The sequence below is a fragment of the Fusarium keratoplasticum genome, chromosome 5 (assembly GCF_025433545.1).
Source record: "Fusarium keratoplasticum isolate Fu6.1 chromosome 5, whole genome shotgun sequence".
In the NCBI taxonomy this organism is placed as follows: Eukaryota; Fungi; Ascomycota; class Sordariomycetes; order Hypocreales; family Nectriaceae; genus Fusarium; species Fusarium keratoplasticum.
This window is the reverse complement of record NC_070533.1, coordinates 3,564,333-3,587,108: the sequence shown is the minus strand read 5'-3', so window position 1 is coordinate 3,587,108 and position 22,776 is coordinate 3,564,333. Positions and strand designations below refer to the sequence as shown.

General features: G+C 52.6%; 5 protein-coding genes across 5 annotated transcripts; 4 read left to right on the top strand and 1 right to left on the bottom strand.

Annotated features, from left to right (window-relative positions):
- Positions 1 to 402: 402 nt before the first annotated feature.
- On the bottom strand, positions 403 to 2,678 carry NCS57_00776300 (HET domain-containing protein; the record flags this gene model as incomplete). The annotated part of the gene is made up of 2 exons (XM_053057606.1): positions 403 to 2,403; positions 2,472 to 2,678. The coding sequence occupies 2 exons, from the start codon at positions 2,676 to 2,678 to the stop codon at positions 403 to 405; spliced, it is 2,208 nt and encodes a 735-aa protein (XP_052913801.1).
- A 472-nt stretch (positions 2,679 to 3,150) lies between these two features.
- Positions 3,151 to 4,790, top strand: NCS57_00776200 (uncharacterized protein; the record flags this gene model as incomplete). The annotated part of the gene is made up of 2 exons (XM_053057605.1): positions 3,151 to 3,525; positions 3,585 to 4,790. The coding sequence occupies 2 exons, from the start codon at positions 3,151 to 3,153 to the stop codon at positions 4,788 to 4,790; spliced, it is 1,581 nt and encodes a 526-aa protein (XP_052913800.1).
- Positions 4,791 to 12,202: 7,412 nt separating this feature from the next.
- Positions 12,203 to 13,805, top strand: NCS57_00776100 (uncharacterized protein; the record flags this gene model as incomplete). Its single annotated transcript, XM_053057604.1, has 4 exons — positions 12,203 to 12,404; positions 12,568 to 12,684; positions 12,746 to 12,976; positions 13,186 to 13,805. 4 exons carry the CDS (start codon positions 12,203 to 12,205, stop codon positions 13,803 to 13,805), a joined length of 1,170 nt encoding a protein of 389 aa, XP_052913799.1.
- A 1,571-nt stretch (positions 13,806 to 15,376) lies between these two features.
- NCS57_00776000 (uncharacterized protein) lies at positions 15,377 to 16,317 on the top strand (the record flags this gene model as incomplete). The annotated part of the gene is made up of 3 exons (XM_053057603.1): positions 15,377 to 15,628; positions 15,683 to 16,228; positions 16,276 to 16,317. The coding sequence occupies 3 exons, from the start codon at positions 15,377 to 15,379 to the stop codon at positions 16,315 to 16,317; spliced, it is 840 nt and encodes a 279-aa protein (XP_052913798.1).
- A 2,034-nt stretch (positions 16,318 to 18,351) lies between these two features.
- NCS57_00775900 (uncharacterized protein) lies at positions 18,352 to 19,304 on the top strand (the record flags this gene model as incomplete). The annotated part of the gene is made up of 2 exons (XM_053057602.1): positions 18,352 to 18,673; positions 18,802 to 19,304. The coding sequence occupies 2 exons, from the start codon at positions 18,352 to 18,354 to the stop codon at positions 19,302 to 19,304; spliced, it is 825 nt and encodes a 274-aa protein (XP_052913797.1).
- Positions 19,305 to 22,776: the final 3,472 nt, after the last annotated feature.

Here is a 22,776-nt window from a genome sequence, read left to right as displayed (position 1 = left end):
AGATTAGACTGTACAGGTTTCGTTCAGTTGTCGGCTCTGAGTTAAAAGCAAGCTGCCCATCGCAGCATTGGTGACAAGGCTGAGCGCATGGGTTTAAGTCAATGTAACTTACCCTACGTGGAGGGTAATGGCAGCAAGCTAATCCTAGTCTAAGGAAGGTACCAATTGAGGAGAGAGGTCACGGTGTGGTAGTAAATCGCGCAAACGTGGACGGACGGGGGCAAAAAGGTCAAAAATGAAAGTTGGGTTTGAGGGACAAGGGATTTGAACCCTTAACCTTCAGGAGATTCCTAGTTTGCTGGAATCTGACGCGCTACCGTTGCGCCAGCCCCCCTCGTTTGTTGAAGAACGTCGTGAGAAATATCCCTCAAGAACGTGGCGTTGCAGAACTCTTCGTCCGACCTACACGATCTCAACACTCTGGAACACCAGTTTCTGAGCAAGTTCACCGTCCATGGCTCCTTCCACGTAAGTTTCGCCGACCAAGATCCATCCCCCAGGCCCTTGGCGTAACACAAGGGGTACATGAGCCCCTGCTACCAGGCCCACCACATCGCCAACGCCCATCCTTGCTGGGCCGAGACCCAAGTATCCTTTCTCAGTTATAAACAAAACTCTATCGATCCCAACGTCATTCATGGCTGCAGGAAATATGTCTCCTTCTTCTGGGTCTGGTTTCTTATTCAAGTGCAGGTCATGCTTGACACCTGACGCGGACCCTGAAATGCGGACCAGGTAGTTTGCAAAGTGAGCTTCGCAACCTTCTGGAGCAGGATGAGAGGTGAGCCAAATGTTCATCAGTAGAGTGCGGCATAGTGCACTTGGCACAGTGGCTGAAGGCTGGTGTTGATATGGGATGTCCGCTAGGCGACTCTTCTTGGGGTACCATGACCGAAAGGCTTGATAGAAATCCGGCTCATCCTCTTCAGTCTTGGGCAGTGCAACCGCAGCTTTAATCGTATCCAACAAATGTGCTTCCACTGAGAGTCTTTTCCCATCAGCAGATAAAGAAAACCCTCTCTGAACCTTTGACGCAGCGTGGAAAATCCTCCAACCAGGATCATGAAGAGGCTTCCCGCGAGCCTTCTGAGCTCTCATCTCCCTGAGGAAAATAGGTTCCATAGCAACAGCGCTCGCCATCTTGGGAACCCAGCTTGGATAGCCCACGCCTTTGCCACCCCAGTCCGGTTGCAGCGCTTCATCAAAGACGTCTTCTTTGGGGGACGCAAACTTTGGATCTTGCTGGGGGAAGCGCTTCTTGGCCTTGTACTGGTCGAGAAGACGGTTACCAATTGGCTTCTTGGATTTGAATTTGTATGATTCACGGGGAAGGGGGTGGTTGACAAGTGAGAGCACAAGTAGCCCAGCATCATTTCGCAGGAGACGTTGAGCAAGGTCGATGTAAAAGTCTCCCATGTTCCGGTTATCGTAATCAGGCTTGAGAGGAGGTTGGCCAATCGATTCCGGGTCCGTGATCCCCAGAAAAGCCCAGGCCTTGTCCCGCGGGTCACCCGCCATCCTCGTTGCCCCAAGCATGGCGACATCGAGAAAGCTCAGCCTTGTCCCGTGCTGTTTGAGGTCAAAGATGGATGGTTGGAAAGTGACCCAAGAGGGAATGAGCTTGGAAGAGCAATTGACTGCAACAAAGTAAGTCCAGTCCATTGCCTTCTTGAAATCCGCAGTCGGTACTTCAGCTCCGTTGTAGAAGAAGGCATACTCCTTTGAGAGAATAAACTCTTGCACCGTCCAAACCCGACTCCACCAACTCTCAGTGACAATTGTGAGAAGGCCAATCCAAGATATGAGTTCGGACCCAGTTGAAGTCGCATCAAAGAAGGCCTTGGCGGTTTTAAATTTCTTTCCGTGGAACTCGATGTTGGCGTTGTCTGGGTTGGGAGGGAACGAAGGCCACACTTTAAGAATCCTCATGGCAGTGTCTCGCTGGGTGTGTTTCCGACCAAGCCAAATGAAGACCTTTTCCGCAGCACTGTATATCTCCCCCATGCGAGCGACTTGGGCAGCCTTTTCGTTGCTATCGGTTTGGTTGATACACATGGCATCTACCCAGATAGGTCTCCCATCGAGATACTGTCGGAGGCCAAGAAAGGCAGCGTGCAAGTTGGCCCCAATAGAGAAACGACGATCGTTGAGGATAATATCGGCGCTGTCTGAGTGACTAAACATGGGCACTTCGAGTTCAGTCTCGCGAAAGTCGCGCCCTCGATTCATCATTGGGCCGAAGTCGGCCCAAACGTACGAGAGACAGACATATGATGGGATCTCAGAGGCCGAATAGGTCCGGAGGGTGCATCGTAGCGTCGAATTTTGGACATCAACGTGAACGAGACGGATCCCTTTCGGGCCTTGAAGTGGAGAGTGAACAAACTCCTCTTCAGGCAAGGTCTGCTTGAGGGTCAGCATTACCATCGTCATGCACGTTTCTTGTAGCCATGATAGGAGGCACTACTCACCGGTTTTGATGAAGAACCCTGCAGAGAAGATATAAACCCACTCAACTTCTCCTTTTGTGACTGCCCCAAAGCTTTATACCCAGCCTTGACACCCTCAGCAGTTGAGTAATCCCATAGGAACCTTGCTATCGGGAGTAGACCTTGGGTGTTGTCTTGGGGATTGAACTTGGGATCACGACGAATACGGGCTTCCCACGGAATCTCCATTGTGGTAATGTCTAGACAAGATGCTTTACAGGTACTGTAGATGCGAGTACCAAGATTCACCTTGATATATCTAGGACTTGTTGACCTGGGCTCCTCTGACGTAATGGCTGCCAGGGTGGCGTGTCAATCTGTGAAACATTGGGGGCGCAAGGATGAGCGCTAAGGGGCTGATCTCTGACAATGCATGAATGGGAATTTCTCTATTGGAGTCATCACTATTTGGTATCACAAGCAACGGAGAAAAACTACAATGTAACGCTCAGCATATTGCTTGTAGTCCACTCAAGGTTGCCAAAGAACAAACGTTGCGCGTCCATACAAGGGCTGTCCGGACAGAGACCCATTTCTCAGCAGTGCCCCGTCCAATCATATCGCCCACGTGCATACCAAATACAGCGGCTAATTTCAACCTCGCCAAAACAGTAAAGGAGGTCGAGCTCGAACATCAAAGGCTCCTCTCCCCCGTCAAGAAATGGCGCTCTTCTTCCCCAGATTTCAGCTTCGTCGTGTTGCTCTCACGGCCGTCGTTCTAGCCGGAGCCTTCTACTGCATGAGCCAGTACATCAACATGTCGTCTCTACCCAAAAGTGGCCTGCTGGCCATCCTGACGGCTTCATCGGGGGTCGTCACTCAGGCGGTTGATCCCAAGTGGTACCCTCCGAGCAGTAACCAAATAAATAACCTCGCTGGTGTACTTCACGGTGAGGGGATTTACGGCTTCATATACAACACTTCACATACGCCTGAGGACAAGTATGGCGTTTACAACTGGTGCAACATGCCTCATGCACGCAAGAAGGAGTATGTGAAACCTTCTGATGATCATGAATTAATATATGTCGAGGTGGTAAGTCAAACCTAAGGTTTTCTCAAATGAGTTGTTTGATTCTCAACAGTTTTCTCCAGATCCAAAGACATCACAAGCGCACACCATATGCAGCCAACGCTTTTCCCGTCGAATCATACCGATGGGACTGCAACAATCAAGGTCTATACTACTTTGGCAAACCCTTCGATGAGGGACACAACCCCCCTGCTCAAGGTTACTGGTCAGGCTTCACCTCCGATATCAACCCTTTCACCCCGTATGGGTTTGTTGGATCATGCCAGTTCCCTCAGATCAGTGCTGGAGGTCTAGACGACTCCTGGGTCCACGGCAAGGACCTGTATGAGGTTTATCATGATCTGCTTCACTTTATCCCAGGTCGTGATGAGGACTGGCGCAGCAAGGTCAAGTTCAGAGTCACCAATAACCAAATCACTAGCCAAGTCGCCGGCATGTTTATCAACGGCATGTGGCAAACGACAGAGTCTGTCCCTCTGCTTATCCAGCAAGCAGACATCGACAGTCTGGAACCCCGGTACAGCTGTGCTGTTGGAAAGAAGCTGACCAATGCCATCATGTCACCATCCAACCGTGAATGGCAGAAGCACTTGACTGAAGGCCAGAGTCTTTTCGATACGTTGGACGATATTTCAGGTGTGCCCAAAGACGATCAGAGCTTCCATGTCAGCTTCGACCATTACTACGATAATTTGTCTGCCCGTCAATGCCACGACAAGCCCCTGCCATGCAAGCTTGTTAATGGCAAGAACTCTTCAACCTGTGTTGATCAAGAGCTCGCAGAAGCCGTCTATCGCATGGGCCAGTGGGAGTATTCACAAATGTACCGCGACGCCCCTGCATCTCTCGCCGCCTCATTTACATCATACGGCGTTTGGATTGCCGAGCTAGCGAGCCATCTCCGCGGAGTCATGGCCGGTAACAGAGAAACCCTCTATTTACACAACTTTGCTCACGACGGCCCCATGAGCCGAGTCCTGAGCATCCTGCAGATCGACGTCATGGTCTGGCCCGGAATGGGCAGCGAGATTGTGTTTGAGCTGTACAAGAAAGGACCTTCCAAGTCAAGAGATGAGAGCAGCTCAAGTGGCGAGCCTGGATATTATGTGCGAGTTCTGTTTGGTGGCAAGCCGTTGAAGTCATCGAACCCAGACCTGGGGCTGATGGAGATGGTACCTGTTGAAACTCTCCTCGCATACTTTGATGGTCTAACTGGCAAGGATGGCAATGAGGTGAAGGGCAAGTGTGATGGTTCCATCCCAACTTGAGGGTGGAGAAAAGGGAAACTCGATTAAGATCTTATCGTGGGATCATTCAACGCCATGGGACATAATACAGCAATAAGGAAATAATAACAAAGTAATATCACTCCCGTTTTACAAGTAGCAATCTTCATCACTGTGCTGATCTCGAAAGCTCTTAGGCTCAAAGCTCAATGACAGACAGAGGCCTCCTCATCTAAAAGCAAGACGTTGATGTAAAACACAGGAAGCACCCGGTACAGCTGCACAGGCAAAGTCATTCAGAGTCGAGCAGGGGCATGGCTGGCTTTGATTTGGTAGGAGAGCGAGGCAGTCGATGGAGTAACAGCTAAGATCCTCTTTCAAGTCGCCACAGCATTCAACGCCCTCTCCAGGACCTCAGCCATTGTGCTCTCTCCAAGCCAAGTTTTTTCTATCAAAGCATTCATTGGAGGGTCAAGATCCCTTCTTGGCGAGAGCAGCCCAGATTTCGAATACAACCGAGCAATATCCTGTCAGCATTCCATGAGATGAGGCCAGACGCAGGCTTGAGCCGAGTCAAGCTGAGGCGCCGTCCTTGGACACAGATCCGGTGAACGGGCCTGTGGGTGCCAGCATCGTCGCCACTTGGGATCAAGTATCCAAGCCATAGAGTCAAAAACTAAGACAAGACAACTCTAAGCAGCCCGAGATTGGGCCATGCGTCATGATCTGATTTCGGGCAGCAGAAGCTGATTGCCTATCTTCGAGCCCCAGCCTCACCTTTCTTCGTTTATTAATGAATCCTAACGCCAGAGACAGTTCCAAGACAAGTTTCTCCTTCTTCATTCGTTCCACCGATCCCGCCATGTTACGAAATGTCTCTGCTGGAAGCCAGCAACCTTGGCATTAGCTGATTCAACATCAGCCCAGGACCTACGCAAGCCCCAAGGGTACCCAAGACCAGGTTATGAGAGTATGTCTACCTCAGTAAAGAACGATAATTTAGAATGTCTCTGCTGGTATTTGGCTGGCCGGTTGTTCAGCCCAGGAAATGTCTGTCTGGTCATCTGGCCAGCCAGCCAACTCCATGTCTTAGTTTCCCTCTCCCTTCACCACTCACATCTCTCGCCGTCTGCCCAACTAATCTCCGTATTATTCTGGACGTTTCAAACTCATCTCTGTCTTATCCTCCAACAAGCCTTACTCACAAAAAGAGGAAATGCCGATGCCGTTTCGAGTAACTTCCCAGCAAGACATGGGCCGACTTTGAGTCTAATCCTGGGCTGTCTCAAGCCATCGCCTTAGAGACCTCGTCTGGAAGTATTTCTATGCGGTAAATTCGGAAGCCATCAATTCATGTGCTTTCCAGAGACTAGAGTAGGTCAAGGCAATGAGGCCGGAGGATCTGCTCCCAATACGAACCTGACTGAGCCAACCTTTCTCCCGGTGTGAACCAGTTTTGTTTCACCGGAAATAAAACATACAGGAGTTCTTGCAGTCTACTGCTGAATTCCACTAAAGGAGTTTTTGTATTTAAAGGGCAGGCCATCGCGGTGACCAAACACTGTATGACCCCAGCTTCAGTCCCTCAACTCCCTTTCAGTTTCAGCTGTTTGTGCTTTCTTCCGTTACAAGCTGGCCTTACTTATCTCTCTTCTCACAACAACGCCATGGCTCTTGATCCTGTCCAGCACATCAAGAAAAAGACACAAAACGACATTGTCGCCCACGCCGGTGCATGGGCCCAAGACCAAGTCGCTCCTCATCCTCCCAGTCCAGTACGCACCCCTTTCTGACAAGTTAAAACACGAGTTTCTAACAACCCAATCACATTTTAGCCCTCCCAAAAGAGCTCTCCCTCTACGAAAGGGGGCAGTGCCATGACCGCCTCAGCCAAGGCCTCTTAGTGGCCTTGCCTCCATCGTCTTTGTGTATGGGCCACAAGATGAGGCAGGCCACGCCTTACCACACATTTTTTGATTTTGTGAAGGGGGGCAAGAAGGTGTACTTTCTTATTCGTTTAGGGACCGGATCCTATCGAAAACTCCTTGTGGTTGAACCGCGCAACATTACTCAGGTGCGGATGCAGCCTTCAGAAGAACGGCCTGGTGCCAGGGTTCCGGGGATAGGAAGATGTTAGGTTTTTTCTTTAGGGGTCAAAATTGCTATTTGATGGAACATGGGTTTCCATAGGAGCAAAGCAGTGTCTACTTCCTTCCTCTAGTTAAGCTTGGCGTGGTATCTACTCGCATGAGATACGAAACATTAAGGTCTAGTTTTCTTCCCCTCCATGGAGGTTTTCTTAATTAAGCACATAACTTCTTGATTCACCCACTTCGAAGTAGTGATCTTTGGGTGAGAAACTATGTTCACCTCAGCAAGCTGCTTGCGCAGCACTGCTATGATTTTCATTCACGCTTAAGCCAGCCTCGCAGGTGGGATCTGGACTCCGTATAACGACAAACAACATGAATGTCTAATTTATCAATGTACTCGAATTATATCTCATATCTAATCACCTGTCTGATCTTGCGGGCCTAGGATATTTGCAAAACCTGATCGATGGTATTCATACCCTACACCACGACGAAGGTTCCGCGATTTTTTGCTGTTCCTGAAGTTTTGCTCCCAATATGACTTTAATATCTATTCTAAAAGTGTATTTAGTCACTTATATCATGCAAATGTTCTAGAATATTAAAAGGTGTGATCCAAGCAACTGGATGGGCATGGCGGACAGCCCTCAGAAAACAAAGCAACCAAGGCAAACTACCAACAATCACCAAACTGCTTCTGCGAGATACATGCGAGTACAACCACTACTTATTCATAGACTCCACTTTCAAGACAAGAAAGAGTGCCATGTCGGTGCCATGTCGTCATTGTCCCAACCAACGCACGCCTCATCCAAGTGTGGCCCAAACCACCACGAGGATACCTTCCACCTCTCCCATTGCCCTGATTCCTCCACCGTCTAGGCATCAAGGTGCCATTAAAGTGCCAGAGATGAGGACCGTCAAATCAGAGCGCCAACCGGCGCGCTACATGGGTGACAGATGGTGACGAGTTCAGCATGCGGTTTTCCTACCTAGCCAATGATGGAAACGAAACTAGTCCGGGGAAATTGGGACTGCGGGATATTAGCCGGTGATTACAAAGATGCGAACTTATCAGTCTCTACGAGGGTGGGAGGTCTGGATGGCCATATTTTGCCCAATATCGCCTGGGTAAAAGTGACTCGGCTGACTGGGCGACATGGGCCTCCCGATGGCAGCACTGTACTGGTACCTTTTCTTGAGGGGATGCAGTAGGGTGGATCAGATGCACTCCAAATCCCGACATTTGTGTTTTCGAGTCGGGGGGAGTTGTAACGAAGCTCGTTTTGCTAAACACGGGTGCAAAAACGTCCGACAAGCTTAGACAGCTCGGGCCCGCCGCTCCAGCATCACTTCAACAAGACGATTTCAAGGGACCAAGTCGTCAATCTCGAAGAGCGAGCGACCGAAGAGACGGAGGCTACGAGGAATGGGTGGACCCTCGGTCGGTCCATCCATCCGGGTCCGCCCATTGATACCCCTGTCACCCCGAATGGTAGCTGAGGATCGTGTCAGCAGGAGGAGAGAGGAACCTACCAAGGTGAGAACTTGCACATGGTTGTGCACTTTGGAGGTCATTCACCATCTTGACATCAAGAGATGGCTATGAGAACACCATCGACGTGATGGGGACATTATGCCGACAACCTGACGGATAGACCGCGATGTGGGTAATGAGAGGTTACGCTAGCTTGAATACTGTAGCTGCAGTATGAACATCTTCTCAGAGAACCAATCTTCGTAAATATCTCGTCGTCAAGTTACAAGTTATCGTGGCTGGCTGAGGCACTGACTGCGTACAAAAATCGATGTAGATGAAGTAGCCGGTCATCGGGAAAAAGTCGGGGTGCCTACTCCGTACTGTACTGTACTTAGACACGGAGGTTGATGCTTGGCAACGCGCCGGCCGGACGCGATGCTCAATGTCGACATCGAGCGTGGAAGATTTTGGATGAACCGCGCTTTGCATCCAGAACACAGATGAAAAAAGTGTAATTGTATTTGCCAGGCTCGGCTTGTTCCTTACGTTGCCAGGGATCGTTGAGAATCGACCCATGCGGGCAGCCGCTGGAGCTGGAGGGCGGAGGTTACCTGCGTATGGTCTTCAGGTATTCATGAGAGTGCCAGATAACGGCCCGAACACGATCCTCCGTGGTTGATAAGATTGAGAGAGAAAACCCGGACACTGTTGCCAATTCCGGCTCCCGGCATGGTATGAGGTAGCTGGCGTTCTGCATGTGAGCTGGCCGTTCCGGAAAGTCTGAACGGAGTGCCGATAAAGTGATGCTATGCGCTGTCCATTTTGCAGCTGCAAGCTTGATGTCGCAGGGACCGCGGTCCGTCTTGCGGGCAAGATGACAAGCGCAGAATGGCTATGTAGCAGGCAGGTGACATGATTGATTGCGGTAGCTGGACCCTTGCTGCGAAGTTCGAGGCGTGGTATCCCAGGCCATGCATGCCATTTAACGCGCTGGGTCCATCAGGCATATCATGATGAACAGCGCCTTAGGAGTTCCATACGATGCGATACGGCTTCAAGGTCCTGGTCTGGGGTTCAACGGGCACCAGGCACGAGTCAGCATCAAGCCCGGGCGTGTTAGCCGATACCAGGAGGAAGGCGGTGCGGCAAAGTTCGACACTGAGGCGGACTTTCGCGGAATTGATCTCTTGACCAGACATCAAATGTGGCTAAGGATGAGAAGTCCATGAGACAGGAATTGCAGGCAAAGGAATCGCGCAGCGCATCGCATCACGGGCGCACAGTGCCCTGTTTCAAGAAGGTGATGAACCTGAAGGTTGCAGCAATCAGCTGCATGGCAGTATGGCGACGAAGCACCGACGCCAGTCAACGACACGATGGTCGGCTCACGGTGACAGAAACCGCGAATTCAACGAGAACAAGCCGGCATACAAGACCGTCCCCGCTTAAAAACCCCCAGGTACAGCACAATCAAACCCGTGGCGCTGGGAAAAGGGGGATGCCGCTAGGACACGAGAGTCGTCAATGTAATTTGGTCCCCACATCATCCAGATGATGGCCCATTGTTCAGGTTGAAAGGGCAATAAAACCGACGAGTTGAAAAGACAGGAAAGGAGGACGAGGCGCCGAGGAGTGGGAACATGACGTCCTGTTACAGCGGACGGTGTAACGAGTCAATACTGATATATTAACCCGGTGCAATATGCCATAAGGTGTCTCTGTTGGTAGCTGAACAATGCAGCGGCTGCAGACAGCAGTTGGCAAGGCTGCCTGTGGTGGCAACGGAAGGTTGCATGATGCTATCGAATGTGGGATTCTCGGAGGTGGTCATCAATGATGAGGATTGCTGATGTCGGTTGCTGATCGGTTCAAGATGCGCGTCTGTCCTTGGGTCGCGGTCGAAAGACAATTGGGCTGCATGGAACGGTTTGCGATGCCTGAACCGTGCACCGGGAAGCCAGACTCAAGGATGGAAGCATTGGAGAGCGTCCTAAGCGTTGCGAGGACTGGGTCTGAGTCTCGTGTGAGCATGGAGCAGTAAGAGGCCAAGGGCATCCTAGGATTCGAGGAGCTTGCAAGTGTTGCAGGGTCGTGAATGGCGCGAGCTACTTCGGCCGAGGCCCAGATGCAGGATAGGACATTGAAGAAGAAAAACCTGTCAAGGGAGTCTGCATGTCATGAATTAGTCAATCAAGAAGGAGTTGGAGATCAACATTGGTGAACTGACGTGCGTAGCCGTCTACGGCCCTCGGGCTGATGATATCCCCATCGCCGAATGGTTTCGCATTCACACCCAAAGGACACAATGTATTCGCACAGTGTTCTCATTCCCCGGCTGCACTGGCAACCCACCCGCCGTCAACTGGCATCGTGGAGCGTGGAGCGCAGAGCGTTGCGTTGCTGGCAAAAGGGCCAAGAAGAGGCACCCCCCACACGTCGTCATTTCAGTGCCCGTCATTAGCCCGGTTATCAAATCAAAAACGGATTGGGGCGGGCGTCTGGGCGTTCAACGGACAACGGGCGGGCAGGGCCGGGGGGCGGACGAAGTCGCAGAGACATCCAAGCTGCAGATGGTTGCGCAAGATGAAGAAGATCGGTTGTGTTCTAGAAAATGGCAGGGCATGGGGAGACGAGGCACAAGGCGAGGAGAAATTCAACATGGGCAGGAGGTAGATCCAGTTCTTAGTAAAGGGGAAGGCGCAGCCTGGATGCATGTCTCGAGTTCTCCTTCCCCGAGGTCTCAGTATCCGCATCTCGAGGAAGGGCCCAGCAGCTGTACCCAGTACAAGCACCCTTTCTTGCCTCCTGCCTCTCCCTGTTCTGCGAAACGAGGTACTAGTGGAGCAGGTACCCCTCTTCCCTAGCTGGGCGAGCCGTCACCAAGAGAGGCGGCCTCCAGGTGTTTTGCAGTAAATTGCACCCACTATTTGAGCATCAGGCAGCCCCTGTAAAGATCGCCTCAGGGCACTCGACCGACCTGCCGCCCTGAGAAGGAGCGTTGGACCAGCACGACAAGGTACAACCACACCAAGTACCTGCAGCCTTCGACAGCGCCTTGCACCTGGCACCTGCCAACTGCGCGCCCCAAGCGTTGCCGACCTGTGCCCACTCCCCACGACGTGACTTCCTGATTTGATTGATGACTTTTGGGCCTGGCTCCTTCTCCTTTCCCACCAGCCCAGCACCAGGCCCTGGGTTTTTCCTCCCCCCATCACGCCTTGTCCGTTGACAACTTGTTCACCACCATCTTCGGCCTCTTCTTTCTTTTTCCCTCTTCCTCCTCTCCGTCCCCGTCTCCCTCTTTTTCTCTATTAGACTTTCCGTCTGCTCTGCAGCGGTTTTCGCCTCGAGTCTTCCTGGTTCGCCGTCTTGTCACCAGCTTCTGCGACCAAGCTTCGTGCCTTTTCCGCCTCCCCGAACCCTTTCGTGGTTTATTCCCGACTTGCGCAGCCCGTGGCCATTCACCCCTGCGCTCTCTTCCCGCGAACGAAGCTGCACCACTCGACGACGAAATATCCTGCCGTATAGGGTGAGTCGATGATTTGACGCACAGTATCGCCAGCGGTTTGTCAACGTGTTGCGACGAGGGGGTCCTGAGGGCTTGGTGGTTCTCGATGGAGCCTGTCTCAGATGGCTGATGCATCGCATCCTGACGTCGGCCATGGCGGCAATTTTCCTCCACCACCGTCTCTCATTGTCTTGTGTCCTGGCGCCCTCGTTGCCTCGCGCTGCACCTGGTCATCGCGAACTGCCGTCTATCGATTTGTCGATTTCATCGGGCTAACCCGTCATTGTCGCTAGACCCTTTCGTTGCGAGATTTGTGAAATCTTCGAACCGACACCGTCCCGGTTTTTCCCACTCGAATCCGAAATTCTACAACATGTCCTACTACGACAACCCGCAGTGGTCGGCTTCGACCCAGAACAACTGGGAGCACCAGGGCTCGACCACTCCCGTTCGTGCAGGTACGGATGGAATGCGAACGCCTTCCGATCCCAGGATGCCCATTAACTCGCTCATCCGCTCAGGCGCCAGTGGACCTCAGCCCCAGGACGACTACGCCTTCTCGTATCAGTTCGACGGTATGTTCTCCATCAACGACGTCGGTCTTGTTCCCTCCGGTTTCTGTTGGCGTCTTTTGTGACGGTCGCTTTGCTGTCGGGTGGCCGGCCCGAACCAGAAATTGGAGAGAACTCGGACTTGACGAGTTGTGCGTCTCGCACAGGAACTAATCCTCCCTCCCAGAGGTCGACCGAGCTTATGAAAACTTGCAAAAGTCTGGCAAGGGCTATGGAATGGGCGGCCGACGTGAGTTTTCTAATCTACACCGTTTTGCCCTGCCAGCATCCTCCCAAGACCTTGGTGAGTAGGTTGGGGCTGGCAGGGCGCCTTGAGCGCCCCAACTGACCATCCTCCGATGCAGACTCGCGCGCCTCCCACCACTCCTCTGGCTCTCGCCCTCATTCGGTTAACAACTTTGACGACGCCCGAGGTTCCCAGGGACCCAACCTCCAGAACTTCTACGCCAACCAGCGTCACCAGCCCTCGCGAGGCTCCAACGAGGCAGAGCAGGTCATGCAGGCGAAGAGAAGGATGGCAGCTCAGCGGGAGCGAGAGCTTCGAAACCTGCACACTGAGCAGCAATACCAGCGAAGTAGGCCACCCTCTACTGTATAGCACATTCCTACTATCGCAAAACCAAAAGAAGATGCCAAATAGAAAAAAATTGTGGTCATGGGCGGCCGATGATTGTTGGCCGGACGCCGCTCATGTTTTCTTTCTTCTTCACTCGCTTCTCCCGAACAGCACACATGTAATCCGCGTCGAGTTTGTTGAGCTTGGGCTAACAGCTTTTCTACGTAGCCGTCCTTTCCGAGTTGACCCTCCCGGGCAACAAGCACATGTCTGAGGAGGAGACTCGGGATCTGATCGCCCGCCAGCGCAGCGCCTTGTATGGCGAGGGACCGTTCGCTGAAAAGGCCGGATATGTTGATGAGACTGGCAACGTCCGCACTGGCGCCCCTGGCCCTAGCGGAGCCTCTAGCATCCGCGGACACTCGCCCTTGGCCTTTGAGAACATCGGCCGCGCCCCTCCTGCTGGTGATGCCGGTACCCCAGGCTCTACTGGCGATGCCCACGGCCCTCCTGCCGAGCCGGCCTCTCGCCCCCAGAGCACAGCCAGCCCCCAGACCTCTGGACCTACGAACCGGGTCTTTGACAACGCGGTTGGACCCCAGAGCCGAACCAGCACCTCCAGCCCAACCGGCGGATCCCCCTCGCGCGATCTCGCCCCTGGATCTAAGCCCAGCCAGTCTGGAGCCTCTGTTGCTCCCATCGGCACCCGTCCCTCGGGCACACCGGCGACCACGGCTTCCTCCAAGCGGTCAACCACTCCCCTCGCCTCCCCTGGCGGCTGGGGCCGTGGCAACGGCGTCTGGGGCCAGTCTTCGGGCCTCGGTGCTCCGGCTAGTGTCTGGGGTTAGAATCTGAGGGACGGTTTCGGGCGTGTTGGTAGGCATGGGCGTTGACAGTTGCATAGGGAATGGCGCTTGAGGTAAAAGATGCATCGAGGTTGGTACATTTGAGTTGTGACAGGGACAGGGACGATGTCTCTGCAGCTCTTTTACGGCTCCTGATTTTCATGTTGGGGGCACTCTGGCAATGAATGGGGAACGGCAAACACGCAAGACTACTCGGATCTGGCTGGAGCTGGGTGGTTCCATTGAGGTCACAGGTGTTGAAGGAACGGCATCGACAGAGGAGTTGTCATTTGTTTCTTTTTTCGGCTGAAGGGCTTGGACTGGTGAAATGGGAGTTGCATTTGATCATCACAATGGGGCGTCCGTTGTTTAGGGATGTCGACTTTGCGTTCAGCAGCGGATGGACAAGGAAAAAGAGGTGTGTCTAGTATGGATGGATGGACGGACAGGATGGGACGCTTTCGAAAACATGTTTGGACGAAGTTCTTTGGGAAGGCTACGGCCTGGGGCGCTCATCATGATTGTGGCGGGACGGCTCAGCGTCCCGACGGCAACGACGGATACCCAAGGGAGCGGAGCTTGAGGCGTTTACGCTGTTTACCGACCAACGACAAGTCTGCGAATCGTCTGCGGCGAGTGCAAGCCAGCATAGCCGGAGCGACGGTCTCGGAGTCCCGACGATGGGAGGTATTTGATTTGTCGGCGCAAACACACAAAGGTTCTGGGATGAAAGGGATTATACGGATCACCAATCCTTTACTCGGCAAGCGAAAACGCGGGTGTTTATATACGACAAAAACACACAAGACCCAAAAACGACACAAAAAAAGGAGGGAGATAAAACAAAGGCATTTCTTGGGGTTCAGGGTGGATATAGGGTCAGGACTGTTTCGGTGTTCATTTTCCTTCGTGTCTCTCGTTTGCGTTGCGTGCTTTTGGGCAGGTTCGTTCGGTGCAGGGTTGGGGTATACGGAGATCGGTTCTACAAGGGTTGCTTGGCCAGGGAATGGAGAAATTGTTTGCTGGTTTTGCGACGACATTCTGGAAAGGGAGACAAACATTTGGGGAGACAGTAATTGTTAGGGCATACATTTATGGGAACGGTTCGGGAGTTAATAAGACTTGTTGCGAACGTGACTGATCTGATCTGATCTGACAGTAGAGGCATTCATTCAAGGGTCCTTTCTATTCCAAGACGAGTAACCACCAACTCTTTCTTTGACAGTCTAACTCGAGTTACACACCATGACGCCAAACTTGGACGACTCGGGCATGTGCGCGTCATCGGAAGCTCCCGTCTGTCGTCTCCCGTCTCCCTTCTCCTCCCTTCGGCGCCAACAACCCCCACCCGATGCCGTGCCCGCCCGCCGGGGAGAAAGCCGTTTCCCGGAATGGGGATTCCGTGCGTGGAGAAGAGGAGTCGAGGGAGAGAAGGATATAAAAGGACGGGAATGAATGAATGACGGGTACACTGAGTGACGCGATCTGTTTCTTGTGTTACTATACAGATAAAAGGGCACTCGGAACGTCATAAACATTCACACTGCAACGATTGAACCTTGAACAAAGAAACAATGCCTCAGTTTGACGAATCCAAGGCGTATGTTGAGCAGGAAGACACCGTCTTTTTCGACGATGGTCGAGAGATTGAGCTTCTGCACTATGTCTATGGTCGAGACGACATTGATGAGCTGCGTGGCTCGCCGAAGCGCATTCTACAGGCCATCGATGAGTTTGCTCGCACAAAGAAGTATCTCATGAATGTTGGCGAGGACAAGGGCAAGATTGTTACGGACCTGATTGCTGAGGTGAAGCCCAAGGTCATGGTAAGCTGAGACATGGCAGGTCTTATCTGAAGGTATCTGAACGTGCGTCTACAGGTTGAACTTGGTGGTTACGTGGGTTACTCGACTCTTCTCTTTGCCGACGCCGTGCGTTCCTCAGGTGGTTCACACTACTATTCCCTCGAACGCAACCCCGAGTTTGCTGCCGTCATCACCTCACTCATTGACCTCGCGGGCCTACGCTCCGTCGCCAGCGTAATCGTCGGTCCCAGCGACAAGTCCCTTTCACGCCTGCACGCAGACGGCACCCTCACCAAGATCGACCTCATGTTCTTGGACCACTACAAGCCCGCCTACCTCAGCGACCTCAAGCTTTGCGAGCGCCTCCGCCTCGTGGGACCAGGCACCGTTCTTGCGGCTGACAACGTCATCAAGCCGGGTAACCCGCCGTACCTGGCCTACGTGCGGAGCAGCGTCGAGGAGAAGAGAGCGGGATCAAAGAGCGCAGGTGGCTTTTTGGATAAGACTATTAAGCAGTATGAGAAGAGGGAGGGGGAGGAGAAGTTGGATGAGGCGGAGGGAGATCCGAATTTGGTGTATGAGAGTCGGTTGATCAACAGCTTTGAACCGACGGGTATCCCAGTGAGTATGACGTCTAGCCATACACATTCTATTACTAACACGTACAGGATGGTGTTGAAATCACAAGATGCACAGCCCGAGAGAATTAGATACATCGAATCAATACCTGCTCAAGTTTCTCAACACCAACGAGTCCATTACTGTCCCCCTCACAAGACGATCGTGACGCCCTCAACCCTCACCAAACAGGCGTCCCGCCCGGTTAGCTCAATCGGTAGAGCGTGAGACTCTTACGAGTACACACATCTCAAGGTTGCGGGTTCGACCCCCGCATCGGGCTATTCCTATAAAAATGATTGAGATTCTTTTTTTGCCGATCTGTTCTTTTTTTTTTTTTTTTTTTTTTGTTGTTGATGGTCTCCTTCTCCCTGAGGCTTTTGGTGAGTATATCGCTGGGAATTGTTCGTCACCACGACTATCCGATATTCTCTTTTTGCACCCTGACTCCACGGCAAAGAGATTGTTGTCGACTCACTCATTTCTTCTCGTTTCAGCAGGCCCTGGCCTGTGAGCAAGCCTGGGGTCATTAACTGCTTCTTAGACTTGGTCGACCAACTGCGCCTTAGACCAAACAGTCACTCTCCATCATCATACTCAGCTGCTTCAGTGTTTAGCTGGAACCCTTAAAGACCAGGCCTCTTTGCACTTGGTGAGGACCCGGCTGGCCGCTTCATACACCACTCTAAGATGAGGTCAGCCAGGTTCTCCGCCACCTTGCGTGTGGTTGTTGAAGCCATCCAGGTTCCTACGCTCATGCCCTAAAACTCGAAGCTTCTGAAGTGGCTTCTAACACTGAGCGGAACCTCTTTGACCTCTTGAGTGCCCCTCGGAGGCCGTCCTCACCCTCTAAGGCCTGAACGTGGGTATACCCACCCCCTGGTCGTTGCGTTGACTGCAGTTTCGACACCGAACAGCGTGAATCAATGACTGCTAGTACTAACAGCGAGCCAGTCTCCTGGTGTAAAACCCTCTGTCGCCTGCACCCACTTGACACAGGCAACAGTTCCCACCAAGCGATAAATGAGACGCTTGCGGATAAAGACATGTTAGTCCCAGTTAGGGCCTAGGCAATCCACAGCGTTATGGCATATGTCAAGGCCTGGTTCCTAACTTTGTTTCCCGACTGCTGCTATGCGATTCATGAGTTTCAAGCCGTCACCATCTAAGGCCACTTAACAGGCCCTGTGGGTTCGACTTCCAGACACCTACCTCGATTCTAACCAGCAGCATCAACTATCCCAAGTCTCCTTAGTGACTTATATACCCAACAGCCCCGACAAGACTCGTCCATCCATAGGCAGATTCCATGACTTCAGATCATTCGTGGATGATGCTCTACAGGACTGTAGCTGAGGATGAACACGTCTCCGCCTCCCAGCGGAGCGATGCTCATGTTCGTCCACCTGGACAGTCCCTAGTACTGGGTGGGATAGACAAGGCCAAGGCGTCGTGCTCGGGTCGTCTCTTAGGATAGCTTGGACTCTCGTTCCCTTAGGTAGTATGGCTTCGCAGTTGACGTGCGTCCATGTTCAAGCGTCCTCGAGCGCTTCTCGAGCAAGTACATGCTTGTGACTGATGGCGAGGTTTTCTGGTATGCTAACGCTGGCTGTCGTCTCATAGGGAATCGAATGATGGGCCGAGTGAAGTGCTCAATTGGAGGTTCTGTAGAGTCGATTTACCGGCCACTTCTACATGCGCCCTACTACCTAGCTCAAACCAGCTGTATTCCAACCCAAGCACGCATGTCATCTTCTTAAGTAGCTTTCCCCTCCATTGCTCATAAAAACTCTCCTCTTCATATTAACCATCAACTGCAAGGCCATGCCCAGGCTCGTGCGCAAGCCCCCATTCCTCACTAGCGGCCCCCCAGAAGTTTCACAACACCCGCAGCCTCAACTCCATGTCTTCAACACCAGGGCCATGATGTGATCTGATTACAATCTCTCTCTCTGTCTTTCTTTTCTCTTGAATCAATTGCCGTTGATCTCCCACCCCTTGTCATCCTCGGCCCGAGCCGCAACTGCAAAGCTGACTTGTTCAACCTGTCACCCCCTTGTATCTCTTTACCCCTGTCCTTGTATCACTCTGTCCTTTTTTTTCCTTCTTACTCTTCAGCCGACCCAATGCTCTCCAGCCTCACAACAAAGCTGGCCCTCAAAAAGGCCGGCATCCCCAGCGACATCCTTGACTTTCAGCAGCAGCCAGAAAAGTCATCGTCCAAGTCAAACCAGGATGATCAGCCCCCCCAGAGCTGGGGATCCTGGATGTCGATCCGATCTCTGCCGCTCACTGTCCAGCCTTGGCTGAACCCTCCGCCCCCGTCCGTGGCCGTAGGTCGCGTGCCGGGCATCGGGGACAAGGCGCCCGTCGACAGGGAGAGGAGGATCGTGCTCGGCGGCAAGAGGAGGACGCTGCTCGTCTTTCTGCGCTGCGTTGGCTGCGCGTGTATGTTGTCAAATCTCCCTGTTCCCCACGTCGATGCTGCACCTTTACTTTTTCTGTCTCTGCACGACATTCTTTCATTTCACTTAGTAGCTCTTTAAAACTCATCAGCTGACATTTAAAAAAAAAAGTCGCACAAAAGACATTCATCAACCTGCGTACTCTGTCGAACCGCTACGGTGACGCCCTCACCTGCATAGCAGTCTCGCATGCCTCAGAGCAGGCCACCCAGAAGTGGGTATCCCTCCTCGGCGGCTCCTGGGGCGTCCGCGTGGTTATCGACGAGGACAGAGCCCTGTACGCAGCCTGGGGACTGGGCACCGGCGGCATGTGGTATCTCTTCAACCCTACCACCCAGGTCCAGGGCTGGAAGGAGACGGGGTGGCTAGGAGAGAAGGTGGCCGGGGCCATTCAAAGGAAGGGCCTTGAGGACAAGAAGGCCCCAAAGAAGGTCACTGCATTGGATGACGACGACGAAGACGAGGATGGGCCCTTGACAGTCATGGGGAACAAATGGCAAGAGGCTGGCGCTTTTGCCATCGACGGGACTGGGACTGTTATTTGGGGTGGCAAGGCCATGAGGGCAGATGATGTGATGGAGCTTGAGGATGGGGCCAGGATTTTGTTGGCATAGCAAGCGTTTTCCTTGATATTTACATTGTATGATTGTGTATTTTACCATCACAGTTGGGCTACATAGAAGTTGTATATGAATGGCATGGTGCATCAGCTAGTCAGGCTGCAGTCAACGTCAATTGATGGATGCCCAACTCTTCCGATCCTGCACTCCGCAGAGAAGAATCAAGTCCAGTACCTAGTTCATCTGGTCCCGCCGTCTCTTACCTGGCATCGCTTGTCGAGGACATGAGCGACTCGAGATGACCTAGCCGATCCGATCCGATCCTCCCCCACAGATTCCCGAATATACCTAGGAAGCCTAGGCCGGCATTCGTAGACCCAAGCGCCCATGAGCTGTACGAGACTGAAGATTTCCATTGTACGGATGTTGTTGTAGTTGCGGGGGACCCTAGGCTTCTTGATCGATAGCCTGTCCTTGGATGAGTGGACCGTTTCTTGTCATGTCGCAAAATCTCCACTGTCAAATGTGACCAAGTCCGCACAACTACGCCGAACACCGTATTAGAAGCGGCCGACTCCGGGTTTTGGGCATTACTGGAGAGTTCGTAATGACCAAATAGCCAATGAGCCGGTCATGCCTCCGAATTCAACACGAAAACGAGAGCTTGCGCTTTGCTTGTAGAGAAGTGGCTCAACTCGAGTCTATTAGTAGGATTAACACACCACCAAAGGACCAGACAGGCTGAATGTCGCCCCTTGCTGCCATCGAAAGGCATCTCAAGATGTACGCCAAGTCCAAGTTTAGTTCCAACACTGAAAGAGGAAATAGGCTCCGGGGATTAAGCACCGCAGCCATGGTGCCTTGCGATGGTTTGCGGGGCACTCTTTTCAGGGGCTTGAAGTACAAGCAAGAAACCAGTTTCGATGCCCTGGTTGAGCCGCAAATGTCATTCGCCTTCCGCAGAGGAGATTACGGAGCAACTTGCATCGTATATCCACTCAGTGACAATCTGCGCGTATTTCCTTGATCGTTTTGACATAGTGGATGCCCCAAAACGCAACCCAATGGGCCGAGGCTGAACTCCGAGATATCAAGATCGACAAAGAAATTAGTTGTGCCTGATGGCGGTTTGAAGTCGTCCCTGGTTTGTGACGTGGCATACCGATGGCTGATGATCCAGCTTGGTCAAGGCGATACTTTTGCCACGTTGGCAAAGATGGCTTCAAGTTGTCTCAACCGAACAGAGGAATGTCGCCATCAGGGCCGAGTGTCCACGTTTGAGATGTCCATTTCAGGTCGTGATCCTCGGGCTTAGGGTCTGGGTAGGGTAGCAAACCAAGCGAGAAGGGGAGCTCTTCCAATCATATGTAAATCTCGGCATGCCTCTGAAGGACTTGGACGTCTCGAAAGTCCAAAGTGAAAGGGGGTAATATCGCTTCTCTAACAGATCTTATCCGAGACACCCAACACTCTGAGGCAGGGCAGTGGCCGACTGTGATCTGTTTCCCTGTCTGGTTTTCATATCGTACAAAGGGACCAGCTGAGCCGGATGAAGACTGACGTTTGGTCTGGCCAAATAGAAAAGGCAAACATCTCGTTTGCTCAGCAAGGATCATGCTCGTCAAGGCTGATCTATCAGGCTGCCCGCGTCAGGCTGGATCCAATACCACGAGATATATATTCGCCATCACCAGCCCCGACAGTGGTGAAACCGGCAAACGGCCACTGGACCAGTCAGCTCCAGACGCGTCGGAGAGAAAAGAAAGCCACGTGAACTGTCAAGTGCCGGCAAACAGACTATCGACAGTAAAGTGACCGGGGGGTGATAATTGAGGCCTGCGTTATTGAGCCCAACTAGGCGATTTTGGCCAAGGTGAAAGCGCTTGCTTTCATCCCAAAGGGCCTGGAACGATTCAGCTGAGCTCGAGTGTGAAATGACCACTTGGTCGCCAAGATAACCCGAGATTGGTGTTTGCAAGCCTCAATTGCACGTGGCGGCGAAACAAAACAAGGCGAATGCCTCACAGTATCAAAATGCACTGAGCCTTGCTTGCACGCTTCGAGACTATGAATCATGGCCAAGCAAACAAACAAGGCAAGGCATCAGTTGAGAAGGTGACATTGCGAGATGGAAAGAGAAGAAGAGAAACCAAGACGGTCGGGGCTGTCCCGTCGGGTCGTTCGTTCAGCCAGCCGCCTGCATCAGCATCAGGTAAGTCGCTGTAATTGAGTTTTCGCTCGTACCTGCGCATCAATGCAAGACCATCAGCCACGTATCGTCAGCCTGAAGTCAGCTTCAGTGGACAAAAAGTCAAGCAGAAACAGGGCCTGGGCGCTGAGTGGCCGCACCGCACACTGTGCTTCAGGAACCGTCTCTTGAAAATGTGTGGTTGTACCCGACCTGAGATGGCGGCCGCGAGGCGTTTGCAAGTGCGCCATCGGGAAATCCGAACCTGGGCTGGTAAGCGGGAGAGGAGGGAAAAAGAGACACCGGCCAGTGAATAGTCTGATCTACGTGTAGGACTATAAACGGCCTGGGATCTCGAGCACTGACGGGAGCCTCGTGACCTGGACGTGGCTGACCGAGATCCGATACTCTTTGCTGAGTGAGCAGGTCAGCGCGAACGCCAGGAATAGATACGGAGGATACTCAGGTGCTGTATCCGTGAGTAAAGATAGAATACGAAACCTATGGCGGAGGAATACGACCAGCGTAAAGGTAGCCTCGCGTCGGGCCTTTGCGCGTTGCCGTCATCTCGCAGGGCGGCGCATCCACGGGTGCAAGGGACGAGCTTGTTTTTGTTGCTTCTTGAGGCTGATCTCGGATAACCCTTTTCCAATTCGATCGAGACGAGAACCTAACGATGCAGAAAAGGGATGGCCCAGAAAGCCCGGCGGTGGCCAGGAAGGGAGAATGACCACACGAGTCTGATCCGATCCGCTCAGAGGTATGACGATGGGGCCAGGTCCTGGGATGCAATGTATATCAAAGTGTAAGAGGCGGGCATCGATGAGACATGGTCAGTCTCCTCTCCTGCTGAACTGAACTGGACGATACGAGGTGTACCTTTTGGATAGATGCTGTAGATCAATCCCTCTTTCCCTTTGATACATACGGATAGCCTGCGCTACACACGCAGCAGCCGCACCAACTGACCCCCGGTCCATTTCCCCGTACCACCGACCGGCCCCCGGAGCAGTGGGAAATGGGAAGAGGGGGTGTGTCTCTCCTCGGCGCGTCAATTAGGACAGCGCTAGACTCCAGAGTAGCGAACAAAAGTCAAATCGATAACTTGGCCTCTGGAACCCTGAGAATTCGATAGTTTGGTGGAGAATGAAGATTGTTCAGCCAGCCCATGACGACAGAGTTGAGAAGGGGACTATTCGAGGCCGTCATTGCTCCCAGGGGAAAGGAGAAAAAACAACCTTTGTCGGTTGCTGAAGGTTCAGCATCCTCGCCGTCAACGATGCAGCCCAGCCCGCCTCCGCTCGCAACTTCGCGACAACAACTTACCCCTGCTTGGCT